The sequence below is a fragment of the Rhinopithecus roxellana genome, chromosome 12, assembly GCF_007565055.1.
Source record: "Rhinopithecus roxellana isolate Shanxi Qingling chromosome 12, ASM756505v1, whole genome shotgun sequence".
In the NCBI taxonomy this organism is placed as follows: Eukaryota; Metazoa; Chordata; class Mammalia; order Primates; family Cercopithecidae; genus Rhinopithecus; species Rhinopithecus roxellana.
In genome coordinates this window covers 116728593-116741323 of record NC_044560.1, presented here as the reverse complement: position 1 = coordinate 116741323, position 12731 = coordinate 116728593, and the positions used below count along the sequence as shown (strand labels likewise).

Here is a 12731-nt window from a genome sequence, read left to right as displayed (position 1 = left end):
ATTTTACTCTCAAAAATGCTGTCTTTTGAGAAATAGTGCTACATTTTACAGAAGGTCAACTTACCCATCACTTCCTCTGGTTTGCTGTGCCTACGCTAACTCATGAACATATTTTCCTACATTTTCTTCTAGATGTTTTATTTTTTAAATCTTTCTGGTTCTGGTCTGTCATCTCAAATTAATTTGTTTATGCATTGAGGTGAGGCTTCTTTTATTCCTACATGGATATCAAATTGACCCAGCTATGTTTTCCAAAAAATATATATTTCTCCACTGAACTACAGAGGTGCCTGCTATTAAACACACGTGGGACTGTTTCCATGCCCTTGATTCTATCCTATCGGGGGATTTAAATATTCTTGTATTCACATCTATTTTAATTACTATGGTGTCATAAGTCTTGGTCTCTGGTAGTATAAATCATCCAACTTTGTTCATTAGAAGTGTCAATTTTCCACTAAAGAATCTGTTGAGATTTAATGGGCTTATACTGAATCTAAAGATGAGTTCAGGGAACTGTCCCATACATGAATATTATGTAGGTCTGTTTTAATTTTGTTTGAGACAGAGTCTCACTCTATCGCCCAGGCTGGAGTGCAGTGGCGTGATCTCAGCTCACTGCAACCTCCGCCTCCTGGATTCAAGTGGTTCTCTTGCCTTCAGGCTCCCAAACAGCCAGGATTACAGGCGTGTGCTACCACACTGGCTAATTTTTTGTATTTTTAGCAGAGACGGGGTTTCGCCATGTTGACCAGGCTGGTCGTGAACTCCTGACCGCAACTGATCCGCCCACCTTTGTCAGGTCTGCTTTAATTTCTCACAGTAGTTTTACAGTTTACACTAGAGGTGTTACACATCTTTCACTGAATTTATTCCTGGCTATTTCATATTTTTGGTGCAATTATAAATTATACAAATACTTACATATAAAACATTAGGTGATTTCATTTTCTACTGACTTGTTACTAGTATATAGGACTGCCATCCCATCACCCCCTCTTTCTATTTCATTCTGTGATGTTCATTTTACAGCTGAGAAAACAGACCTTGAGAAGGGAAGGGAGCCAATGTCACACAGCAAGCAAGGAGCGGTGCTGGGCCTCTGACCCTGGGCTCTACCTTCAAAGGTCAAAGATTAAGGTGCCCACAAGCCCTTGCCAGTGTGTGGGGGAGTATCCAGACCTCACCTGTTGTCCAGGATGGGCCCTATCTTCTGTAGAGACTTGGCCACGTTGAAGCGGACATTGGCAACTGGGTCCCCAGCCATACGCAGAACCGTGGGCAGCATGTGCTTGGTGGTGATGTCTTGCCCACAGACCTCAGACAGCACCTGGGGGCCAGTGAGTAGCAGGGGTGAGTGCAAAGCTCCTGGTTAACTCTCATCTCCCACTGCCTCTGACCAGGCCACTCTGGTGACTATCAGGCCCTACAGAGGCTGAGCAACACGGGGACTCAGTTCAGTGTTAGAGTGGATCTCCCAACTCCACTAACACCATCCTAATAGCATTCTGTGATGTCTCCATTCTCTGATGTCCCAGTTTCTCTATCCTCAGGCTTCCTTTAATGACTCTGGAGATGGACCTTAATTACCAAGCCCTAGGATTCATACTGGTAATCACAGCCTGGTGAGTGTAAAGATTAATCAGGTTATACATGCACAGGGCTTAGAACAGTTAGGCTACAGATAGGAAGCACACTCTGGAGGTCACTGCTGTAAGGATCCTAGGGTGATCATCATTTGTAAAGGTCCCCTCCTTACAGCAGTGACCTCCAGAGTGTGGCGTGGGAAGAAATGATCAGAACACTTAGTTGTGTTTATTTTTAAATCCCATCCTTTCATTTCTAGCTCTGTGTATGGTTTACACATAAATTAGTACGTGAGATAATTATAATCGTAGGAAAAGCAAACAGACAGGAGCACTTCCTATCTGTAGCCTAACGGTTGTAAGCCCTGTGCATGTATAACCTGATTAATCTTTACACTCACCAGGCTGTGATTACCAGTATGAATCCTTTACAAATGAGAAGACCAAAGCATCAAGGGGTAACTATCCAAGGTAGTTAGGTAACTATCCAAGGTCCATAGCTAAAGTATGGCCCTGCCAGAGTTAAAAACTAGGTCTGACCTAGAGCCTGTACACTCACCCACCACAGATAGAGACACACATTCTTCAGGGAAGGAGAGGGGTGCTCATAAAGCTTGAGATCACTGCTCCAACAGGTCAAGTCTCCCAGGCCCTGGGTCCCTCACCATCCAAGTACCCAGTCCCAGAGGCCCTATGACCCTGACCCTGGGAGCCCGACCCCCTTGCCTGCAGTTCCCCAAGGACTCATCTCTGAATAGAAGATCTCCTCCATGTCTCCATTCCCAAGCCAGGTGTCTCCCTTGGGGAACCCTCTACCATCCTTCCTCTCCCAGGCATTCTAGTTCCCTAGAGATGGGCCAGCAGCCAGGTGCGGGGCTCACATTGATGCAGAAGAGCGTGGTCATGCGGTGCAGGTAGTTAGGGTCTCCGGACATGGCCAAGACCTTGGGAATGATCGTGGCATGGGCCCACTCCTTCCCAAACTTTTCCACTAGCTTCTTCAGGTTGCTGGTGGCTGCTTCGCGGATGGCATATACTGCAGAAGGGTGAGGGTGAGAGAGACAAGGATTTGGAAGTGAAGAACTGATGTGGGCAAGATGTAGGTCACACTCACCACGGCTTACAAAGCAGCCCCGAGGTGCCAGGCTGCATGTGAGCCAGAGAGAAAAAAGGGCTTACTGTGTGCTCTATCTGGTAACTGTTTTTTAATACAGTATCTTTCAACCACTCCAAGAGGTAGATTCCACTATTGGCCTCATTTTACAGATGGGCAAACTAAGGCTCCAACAAGTGATTTGCCTAAATTATGTGGCACTTATTACTTCAAACAGGGCTTCACAGAGATAAACATTACCTTTTATTTTTTACTTCTCTTAGTGTAAACAATGAGCAATTCTCATAATGGCCCCAAGGGACTGGAATAAGAAGTTTCAAAGAATGAGTGTGGGGCTCATTCAAAGACAGCAGGTGACTTGTTTTAGATTTGAATCCTGACCTTGGAGCTGTCAGAACCCCGGTCTCTGGCTCTCCACTATACCAGGCAACCCCTGGGAGATCTGTTTCGTCCTCCTCCCACTCAACACTTCTCTAGGACTCTCAAGAGCACGTGAGCTGGTCCATACGAGCATCCAGTGGCACGGGGAGTGACTCCAGCCTCCTCCACTGCCCACCACAGCCCCAGCCAATCCATCCTTCCTTTCTGGAGCTTCCATCTCCTCTTGTTGCTCCTGTGGAGGTACTCACCATGATCCACAAGCCAGGCCATGCACAAGGAGTTAAGTTTCTCATCAAAGAACTCCACTCCCTACAGGAGAAACCAAGGGTTCCAAGGTAAGGGTTCCAGGGAGAGCAGACAGAGGGAGCTACTAGCCACACCTCATGGAACCTACACCCACCCCAGAAAGACCAGGTACTTCTCAACTTTGTCTGAGGTGCTCCTTTCCCTCTTCTCTCTTATTGAATCCAATGCATCTTTTAAGGCCCTATTTCCTGGGTCCCTTCCTTTGACTCCCCAGGCAGTTGTCACAGCCTCTACTAAGCCTCCAAAGCCCCCCGTTTCCCCATTACAGCCCTGGACATACTGTACCTCCCCTGAGGCAACACTGCCTGGCCCCCAGGCCTCCTCACTCACCAGCTGTCCAGCCAGCAGGGGCATGTACTCAATGATGGCCAGCCGCACCCGCCACTTGGCATCCTCAGCCAGCTCCACAATGGCAGGAAGCAGGGACTGGGACAGCTGCCGGATGCCAATCACCTCATTCACACAGTCCAGGTTGGAGATGATGTTCAGCCGTACCTCAGGGCACTGAGGAGAGGAAAGAAGGATTCTGAGAGAATGTAACGCACACAGAATCCCAGGATGGAAAAAGCTCAGCTGCATCAACTTTGTATAATGGACATCTCCCAAGGCCCTACTCCTGCCCAAACCCAGCTCCCAGTCCCAGGGGCACATTAAAGGCACACAAAAAGCAGGCAGCATGGACCACTAAGTTAAGCAGATTCTTAACCTTACAATAGTATCACAAGAAATGTTCAACCATTTTGAAAGGACTTTTAAGAATCACAGTAGGAAAAGACAGCCCCCTGGAAAAAATAGGCACACATGATTCTTCTAATTCTAGCTCTGCTGTTTGCTAACACGGGTTCCTTTCTGGACATCAATCCACAACATGGGAGAGGGGAAGGAAGAAAACTATTTCCTTACTAAAGCTACTCTAGTCTAAAAAAATAAATAAATAAAGGAGCACTGAAATGAATCAATAAACCAACTGAACAAGCCTGGCAGGCCTGGGCTGTTGAAACCCTGCACATTCCAAAGATAGGACTGGCCCTTGCCCGGCTCCAGCCCTTGGTGTGTGAGCCTCAAGGTGCTGAACGCACGGGAAGAGAAGGCTCAGAGACTACACACCTTACCCATTTAAAAATACTTCTTTTTGGTGCACCAAAAAGGTAGCCTTTTTCATTTAGACAAGCTTATAAATTCTGGGGAGAGTCAAAATGTGAAATATAAATTTTATACATCTAAAATGGAAATCCCAAATACAAGTCAGATTAATTCCTCACACCAAGAAAACCACGCTGGCTCTTCTCTTCTTTTTAAGAGAAGCCGCCCTGAGACAGGCTGGCTGCCAGCACATGATTACCATATAGTGCTTGCTGAAGGTGAAACTGGAGCAAAAAATGCTCTAGTCCTAGCAAGCGCTGCAAGCGCACTTGCAGCATGTGTGGGCTTGCCTTCACACTGGGCTGAGCCTGGATCCCTCCCTGATGCCAGAGGCAAAATGCTCTCCAAAACTCTGGAAAGGTGTGAAATGACATAGCAGACCAGTTGAGGGGCTCTCACCTGCCAAATTATGCCCATTAAAGCATCAAAAACACAAATTACAGTTACAGTATCTATAAAACATGATTATAAAAGAAAATATGTGCAAGTGAAGCATAACTCAGATAAATTACTTAAATCATAAAATGTGTCATGAACATTAATGATGATTTAAACTTTTAGCAACTGATGTAAATAACTGATTAAAAATAGTACAGTTAATCACCCACTAATAGGGAAAAACAAAAATAATAAAAAATATATTAAAAATAGCGCACTCTTTTCTTTTTTTTTTTTTTTTTTTTTTGAGGCGGAGTCTCGCTCTGTCGCCCAGGCTGGAGTGCAGTGGCCGGATCTCAGCTCACTGCAAGCTCCGCCTCCCGGGTTCACGCCATTCTCCTGCCTCAGCCTCCCAAGTAGCTGGGACTACAGGCGCTCGCCACCTCGCCCGGCTAGTTTTTGTATTTTTAGTAGAGACGGGGTTTCACCGTGTTAGCCAGGATGGTCTCGATCTCCTGACCTCGTGATCCGCCCGTCTCGGCCTCCCAAAGTGCTGGGATTACAGGCTTGAGCCACCGCGCCTGGCCCACTCTTTTCAATGTATTAAAAAATTGACTGTAATTCTGCGGCTAAGAGATTACTCACTGTAGCGGAATTGAGTAACGTAACTTTTAGGGACATGTGGGACTGAAATGTAATGTCGTACTTTCTGTTGCAGTATTTCCTCCAACTTTCTAGCACACTGTGTGTGTGCCTGTGTATAAGAAAGAAAGGGATGGGGAAGAAAGACTGAGGCCTTTGGGAACAAAGATGCCACACACCAGCAAACAATCTGCCCAGTTCTTCACTACCAAGGCAAAAATCACCACGTGGTCCCTTCTGCCTCCTGGACAATCTTGAATCCTTCCATATCACTGCAGCCTCATCTCTACATACCACTTAGTCTATCCTCAGCCTTCCAGACTCCCACAGCAGCCTCGTTTGGTCTTCCTACACTTCTGCTGGCCACCTCACTTCAATCTTTCCTTCACATAATCCCAGGGTGCCTTCTAACACCAACTCTATTCTGGCTCTTCCACTTGCCCACAGTCAAGTCCAAGCTCCTTCCCCATGGTCACCCTGATGATCTCTACAGTCATCACCCAGCACTGCCTCTCATCCTCTGTAATCCAGGCAACCTGAACTGCTGGGTGTGGTCATGTGACCCTCCCTGGCCAATGGGTGTATGGGGTGCAAGCACATGTGAAGAATCTCGTCCTTCAGAGGACTGGGCCTGCTGTGGTCTGTGCCTGACCCCTCCATGCCGGCTAAGAGATGCTGAAATTGGAGAAGTTGCCTGAGACTCAGAGACAGTTGAGGTCAGCAGGGCTAACTCACCAGTTACTGTTATGAGAGAGAAAAAAAAAATCCTCCATCTAATTTAAGCCAGAATGTATTCTAGGGTCTCTATTACAGCACCTTAGCCTAAACCCTAAAAAACATGAACTCATCCTTAACAGCACCTGTAACATCTTAATGGCATTATGGGACTGCTTGTCTCTTTCCACTGTCAGTCTCTGAAGGCTTCTGAGGATCAAAACTGTCTTATTCTAGGCTGGGTGTAGCGGCTCACACCTATAATCCCAGGCCTTTGGAGGCCAAGGCAGAAGGATCACTTAAGACCAGGAGTTCAAGACCAACCTGGACAACCTAGCAAGACCTTGTCTCTATAGAACATGTTTTTAAAAAATTAGCTGGTGCCTCTTACCTGTAGTCCCAGCTACTTGGGAGGCTAAGGTGGGATCACATGAGCCTAGAAGGTAGAGGCTGCAGTGGACCATGATCACACCACTGTATTGCAGTGTGGGCAACAGAGCAAGACCCTATCTCAAAACATAAATAAATATTTTTTTTTTTTTTGAGACAGAGTCTCGCTCTGTTGTCCAGGCTGGAGTGCAGTGGTGCAATCTTGGCTCACTGCAACCTCTGCCTCCTGAGTTCAAGTGATTCTCCTGCCTCAGCTTCCTGAGTAGCTGAGATTACAGGCACCCACCACCATGCCTGGCTAATTTTTGCATTTTCAGTAGAGACAGTTTTCACCATGTTGGCCAGGCTGGTCTCAAACTCCTGACCTCAGGTGATCCACCCGCCTCAGCCTCCCAAAGTGCTGGGATTACAGGTGTGAGCCACCGCACCCAGCCATAAATAAAAACTTTTTAAAATTTCTGCTCTATTATTCATATCCTTAACACCCAGGAAAGGACTCATGCAGATTGCTGGGAGTAATGAATCCATGAACACATAGCTATGCCCACAAACAGGCAACTCAGCAAAGATCTGGATGTCTGTTGAGATATCAGGAGATTCCTGGTCAATCTAGGTAACCTGTCCCCTCCACAAACCCAGAGCTGAGATCCTGGCACCCTCACCTCATCCTTCAGCTGAGCCAGGAAGAGGGGCAAGAGGTGCTCGATGGTGTTGTCTTTGCCCAAGATGGGAGAGAGGCCCATGATGACCGAGGCCAGGGCTGACTTGACATGTTGGTTGGCGTCGGACACCAGCTCCTGGGAAAGAGAAAGGGTAGGCACAGGGATCAGGGCAACCCCTGCATCAGCAGTGGCCAAGCAGATGCCAACTCCTAAGAGACAATAACCTGCTTCTGCCCCTCTCATTCATGGAGCATGGGATGGCTTAGGATACAGGGGAAATCACTGTTCCTTATGCGTACCACCTACTTACAGTTCAATGACCCCTGCTCTCAGCAGCCCCCACTCCAACCCCAAAACCCTGTGAATGAGAGGACTCAGTGACCTCTGAGTTTTCTAGAAAGTACTTCCACCTCTAAGGTCAGCCTCAAGCTGCAGTCAGGACCCTAACTGCTTGAAACCCAAGAGCTGCCTGGTCCCAGAGGGCTGGGAATCTAGTTTGCAGCTGACGATCCCCAAAGCCTTGTCTCCAGCCCCTCTTTTTGGCAGGCTTAGATCCACTTGGTTCCTCCCATCAAACTCTCTGTTACCTTGATGCAGGGCAAGATCTGGGACATGATCACATTCTCCCGACAGTCAGCTGAGAGGTTTTCACAGAACTCTGTGGGCAGGGAGAGGGAGGCAAAGGGAAGTGAGACCCAACGTTTTAGTTCCACTTCCAGACCCTCGGACACCCACCCCACTTGCTGTGTTCTGGCTGCCAGCACCAACCTTTGACCTTGTGGGAGGCTGCGGCCCTCACCTCGGCCTCACAGTCTTTCATCAGGTTCTGGAAAGCGGGGACCAGGTCTGTCTTGGTGATCTCAGGCCCCACTGCTTTCTGGAGCTGCAGACAGGAAAGAGGGAGAGTGAGAGGGCCTGGCAGGTACTCTGGGCTAAGGAAGCCAAAATCAAAGAGAAGGCACCGGAATTAGGGGCCAGAGCATAGGCCTTGGAAGCAGTGCTAAGATCTAATCCAAGCGCCAAGTCTGGCCCCGGGGCAAGGCTCTTCACCTCGCTGAGCCTCTTTCGCTTCTGAAGAAAACTGAGGACTGCAATGTTGTCAGCATTAAAAATAACAGATTTCCATATTGTTCAGGCTACTGGGGTTAAGGTTTCTGTGACATGATCCAAATACATTCAAATGATATAATGACTGCAACTTTTTGATTTATATATGGTTGTGTTTCTTAAAGATCTGTTACCAGAAGCATGAATTACTTTTGTAATGAAAAAAAACAACAGGCCAAGCGTGGTGGCTTATGCCTATAATCCCAGCACTTTGGGAAGCCGAGGTGGGCAGACTGCTTGAGTCCAAGAGATCAAGACCAGCCCGGGCAACACAGTGAAACGCTGACTCTACACAGGAGGCTGAGGTGGAAGGATCACCTGAGCCCAGGAGGTCAAGACTGCAGTGAGTCATGACCATGCCACTGGGTGGCAGCAGCCTGGGTGACGGTGTGAGACTCTGCCTCAAAATGAAAATAAAACAATAAAGACTGACAGGGAAGAAGGTACTCTGGGGGCCGGGGCAGTGGCTCACACCTGTAATCCCAGCACTTTGGGAGACCGAGGTGGGAGGATCACTTGAGGCCAGGAATTTAAGATCAGCCTGGCCAACATGGTGAAACCCCATCTCTACCAAAAATACAAAAATTAGCTGGGTGTGGTGGCGCACATCTGTAATTCCAGCTACTTGGGAGGCTGAGGCACAAGAATCACTTGAGTCTGGGAGACAGAGGCTGCAGTGAGCTGAGATTGTGTCACTGTACTCCAGCCTGGGCAAAAGAGTGAGACTCTCTTGAAAAAAAAAAAAAAGGCACACTAGGCCCCTGGCTGTTTCATGGCATGAGGCATGGAAAGACACATGGCTCCTGCTGCAAAGCTGGTTCCTGAAGACCTGGTAGGAAGCAGGACAGTTCATTATGAGGAAGGGAATGAACAAGTAAAAAAACTTGAAGGACCTCTTGGGAAAATATTGCCTTTTATTCATCTTGCAAATATTTACTGAATGCCTACTGTGTGCCAAGAACTGGTTTAACAGCCTAAAATTCCTGTCCTCGTGGAATTTTTACTCGAAGACCCAGCGTGACACAGTTTATGTAACTCAGGAGACAATGATTGGGAAGAACCTTCCCTAAATGTGGTGATGGTATGCTATTCTGAGGCTCTCAGTCCTTCCCACAAATGCCAGTGGGAACCGGCATTTTTTTTTTTTTTTTTTTTGTGACGGAGTCTGGCTCTGCCACCCAGGCTGGAGTGCAGTGGCCGGATCTCAGCTCACTGCAACCTCCGCCTCCCGGGTTTACGCCATTCTCCTGCCTCAGCCTCCCAAGTAGCTGGGACTACAGGCGCCCGCCACCTCTCCCGGCTAGTTTTTTGTAGTTTTTAGTAGCGACGAGGTTTCACCGTATTAGCCAGGATGGTCTCGATCTCCTGACCTCGTGATCCGCCCGTCTCGGCCTCCCAAAGTGCTGGGATTACAGGCTTGAGCCACCGCGCCCGGCCTGGGAACCAGCATAATTACAGGCAAATGGCGCCCCAGGGTGGAGTGGCACTCGAGGTCTCTCTGATCCCACCCTGCCCTCTCTCCTGCTTTCTCTCAGGCTAGGCCGTCAAGATCAGGCCTGAATGTTCTTGCTTGCACTTGCTCTTGCCTCCCAGGGTTCTTTGTCCTCTTGCTAGAACAAAGTTCCTATCTTAGCTCTCACCAACTCATCTTCTAGAACCAGCTGCAACACCACCTCCCCTCCTCAATGCTTCCAAGGCCCCATATCTGTCTGTCTGTCCCACACCTGTGACACTTTATAATCAAATTTCCCCCAGTCAATCTTTCCCTTCAGACTGCCTGGCTCCATGAAGGCCAGGAATGTGCCGAATTCGCTGGCCCAGCAAATAGCTGGTGCTCAGCAAACATGTTTGTGGTATGAGGCAATCTGGATCCCTGCACAAGGAGCACTGTCCTGGGAGTCACAGAGCTGGAGTCTTGCCCCCTTTCTGCCTGGCTGGTAGTGTCACTCTGATCAGTTAATTAAACTTTCTGGGGCCGGGCACGGTGGCTAACACCTGTAATCCCAGCACTCTCGGAGGCCAAGTCAGATCACTTGAGGTCAGGTGTTCGAGACCAGCCTGGCTAACATGGTGAAACCCCATCTCTACTAAAAATACAAAAACTAGCCGGGCGTTGTGGTGGGCATCTGTAATCCTAGTCCCTCAGGAGGCTGAGGCAGGAGAATTGCCTGAACCCGGGAGGGAGAGGTTGCAGTGAGCCAAGATTGCACCACCACACTCCAGCTGGGCCTGGACCTTTCTGTTCCTGTGGCACTTTCCTCCACGAAGCCTTAACTTAGCCTCAGAATCCTTCTCAAGGCAGCACTTCAAGATGCCATGTCAATCAACCAGGACTGGAATATGAAGTGAGATGAAGTTAGATGATCACAGACATCTTATTGCTCAAACGCCCAATGATTCCGTCGGCCTAATGGTAAACCTCAGCTCCTATATGCTTCCCTTCTGAGGACACTTCCCTATATGTCAGTGTCCCCCACCAATAGGACAATGTCAACGGTTGCTCACCTACCTCTGTGAACTTGTCGGCCACCATGTAGCGGACACGCCAGGACTTGTCTTCAGCGGCCTGGCGCAGAGTGGGCATCACCAGGGCCTCCAGATCCTCCTGGGGCAGGAGCTGGGCAATGTTCACGCACGCCTCCACCGCCAGCAGCCGCACCGAGTCCTGGGGAGAGGAGAGGAATGCAGGAGGGCAGCAGAGGCCTTGCTGAACTCTGGGATTCTCTTTCACGGGCAGGGACCACCAGAAGGAGGGGAGAGCAGAGAGGTCCAGGGAGCAAACCTCACCTGCTCGTCAGAGGCCAGGTTGGAGAACATGGGGATGATCTCACTCTTGACGTTGTCCAGCTCCAGCACCTTGGCAAACTCCCCCAGCTTGGAGGCTGCGGCCCGCCGCACCATGGGGGTGTCATCTGAGCACAGGTTCCGGAAGTACCTGGGAGTCAGGGATGGGGATCCTGAGGCAGCAGGCAGTACGGCAGAGAGGAGCAAGCACAGACTCTGCAGTTGTGTGGGTCCAGGCTTTAACTGAATGACCTTGGGCAAGTGATGACCCCCTCTCTGTCTTCCCAGCCCTATGAAAAGGAGCTGATAGTAACAGTACCTACCCCACAGGTCTGCATGAGGTTTCAATGAAATAATGAAATAACACTTCGCAGATTGCACATAATAAATCCAGTCAATGGTAAGTGCTGACAATTACATTATCATGATTATAAAAAGTGCTTAACCAACGGGCCAGGCACAGCGGCTCATACCTGTAATCTGAACACTCTGAAGACCAAGGCAGGAGGATTGCTTGAGCCCAGGAGTTCCAGACCAGCCTGAGCAACACAGTGAGACCCCATCTCTGCCAAAAATAAAAACGGAGCCCAGCGTGGTGGTGCACACCTGCGGTCCCAGCTATTTGAGAGGCTAAGGCAGGAGGAATGCTTGAGCCCAAGAGGTTGCGGCTGCAGTGGGCTATGATTCTACCAGTGCACTTCAGCCTGGATGACAGAGCAAGATCCTATCTCAAAAACAAACGAAAAACTGCTTAACTAAGAGGCTAGTCTAGAGCCACAGAAAGGCTTTATTTTACAGCAGCAATTGCTTCGGTCAAAGATGGTCAGGGCCAGTGTAAGTATCTAAGCATCTGCGCAGTCGTAAACCAGAGTTCTGGAGTGAGCCACGGCTCAAACCTGGGCATGATGGTCAACTGTTTGCAAAGTAGAGGAGCAGGAGGCTGAAAACTGAGGTGGTTTATCTGCCAAAGGCACTGGACCTGGAACAGGCTGGAGACACCATCAGATGTGATGTGCTGAAAGTTTTTATGTTCCAGATTTTGCTCTAAGCACTTTATATGCGATAATTCCTTTTTTCTTTTTAGACGGAGTTTCGCTGGTGTCGCCCAGGCTGGAGTGCAATGGTATGATCTCAGCTCACCGCAACCTCTGCCTCCTGGGTTCAAGCGACTCTCCTGCCTCAGGCTCCCGAGTAGCTGGGACTATAGGCGTGCGCCACCATGCCCGGCTAATTTTTGTATGTTTAGTAGAGATGGGTTTCACCATCTTGGCCAGGCTGGTCTCGAACTTCTGACTTCATGATCCACCCGCCTTGGCCTCCCAAAGTGCTGGGATTACAGGCGTGAGCCACTGTGCCTGGCCTTTTTGTGATAATTCTTTTAAATCCCCACATTAATCAGTGGGAAGGAGGACCTGTCATCATCTCAGTTCCTAAGTGAGCAAGGGGGCAGAGGTGGTAAACTGACACCCGGCCGTGTCCAGAGACCAACTCTCGAGGATGTAGCCTATCACGTGATAAGCAGGA

General features: G+C 48.9%; 1 protein-coding gene across 1 annotated transcript in view; it reads right to left on the bottom strand.

The window, feature by feature from the left end:
* PPP2R1A (protein phosphatase 2 scaffold subunit Aalpha) overlaps positions 1-12731 on the bottom strand; it is a 39148-nt gene that overhangs the window by 2981 nt on the left and 23436 nt on the right. Inside the window, exons 5-13 of the mRNA XM_010376528.2 lie at positions 11211-11358; positions 10933-11088; positions 8085-8199; positions 7904-7974; positions 7317-7451; positions 3718-3891; positions 3330-3390; positions 2468-2622; positions 1188-1330 (exon numbers count right to left, since the gene is read on the bottom strand). Coding sequence (XP_010374830.1) covers positions 1188-1330; positions 2468-2622; positions 3330-3390; positions 3718-3891; positions 7317-7451; positions 7904-7974; positions 8085-8199; positions 10933-11088; positions 11211-11358 — 1158 coding nt within the window. The remainder of the gene's footprint in view (positions 1-1187; positions 1331-2467; positions 2623-3329; positions 3391-3717; positions 3892-7316; positions 7452-7903; positions 7975-8084; positions 8200-10932; positions 11089-11210; positions 11359-12731) is intronic.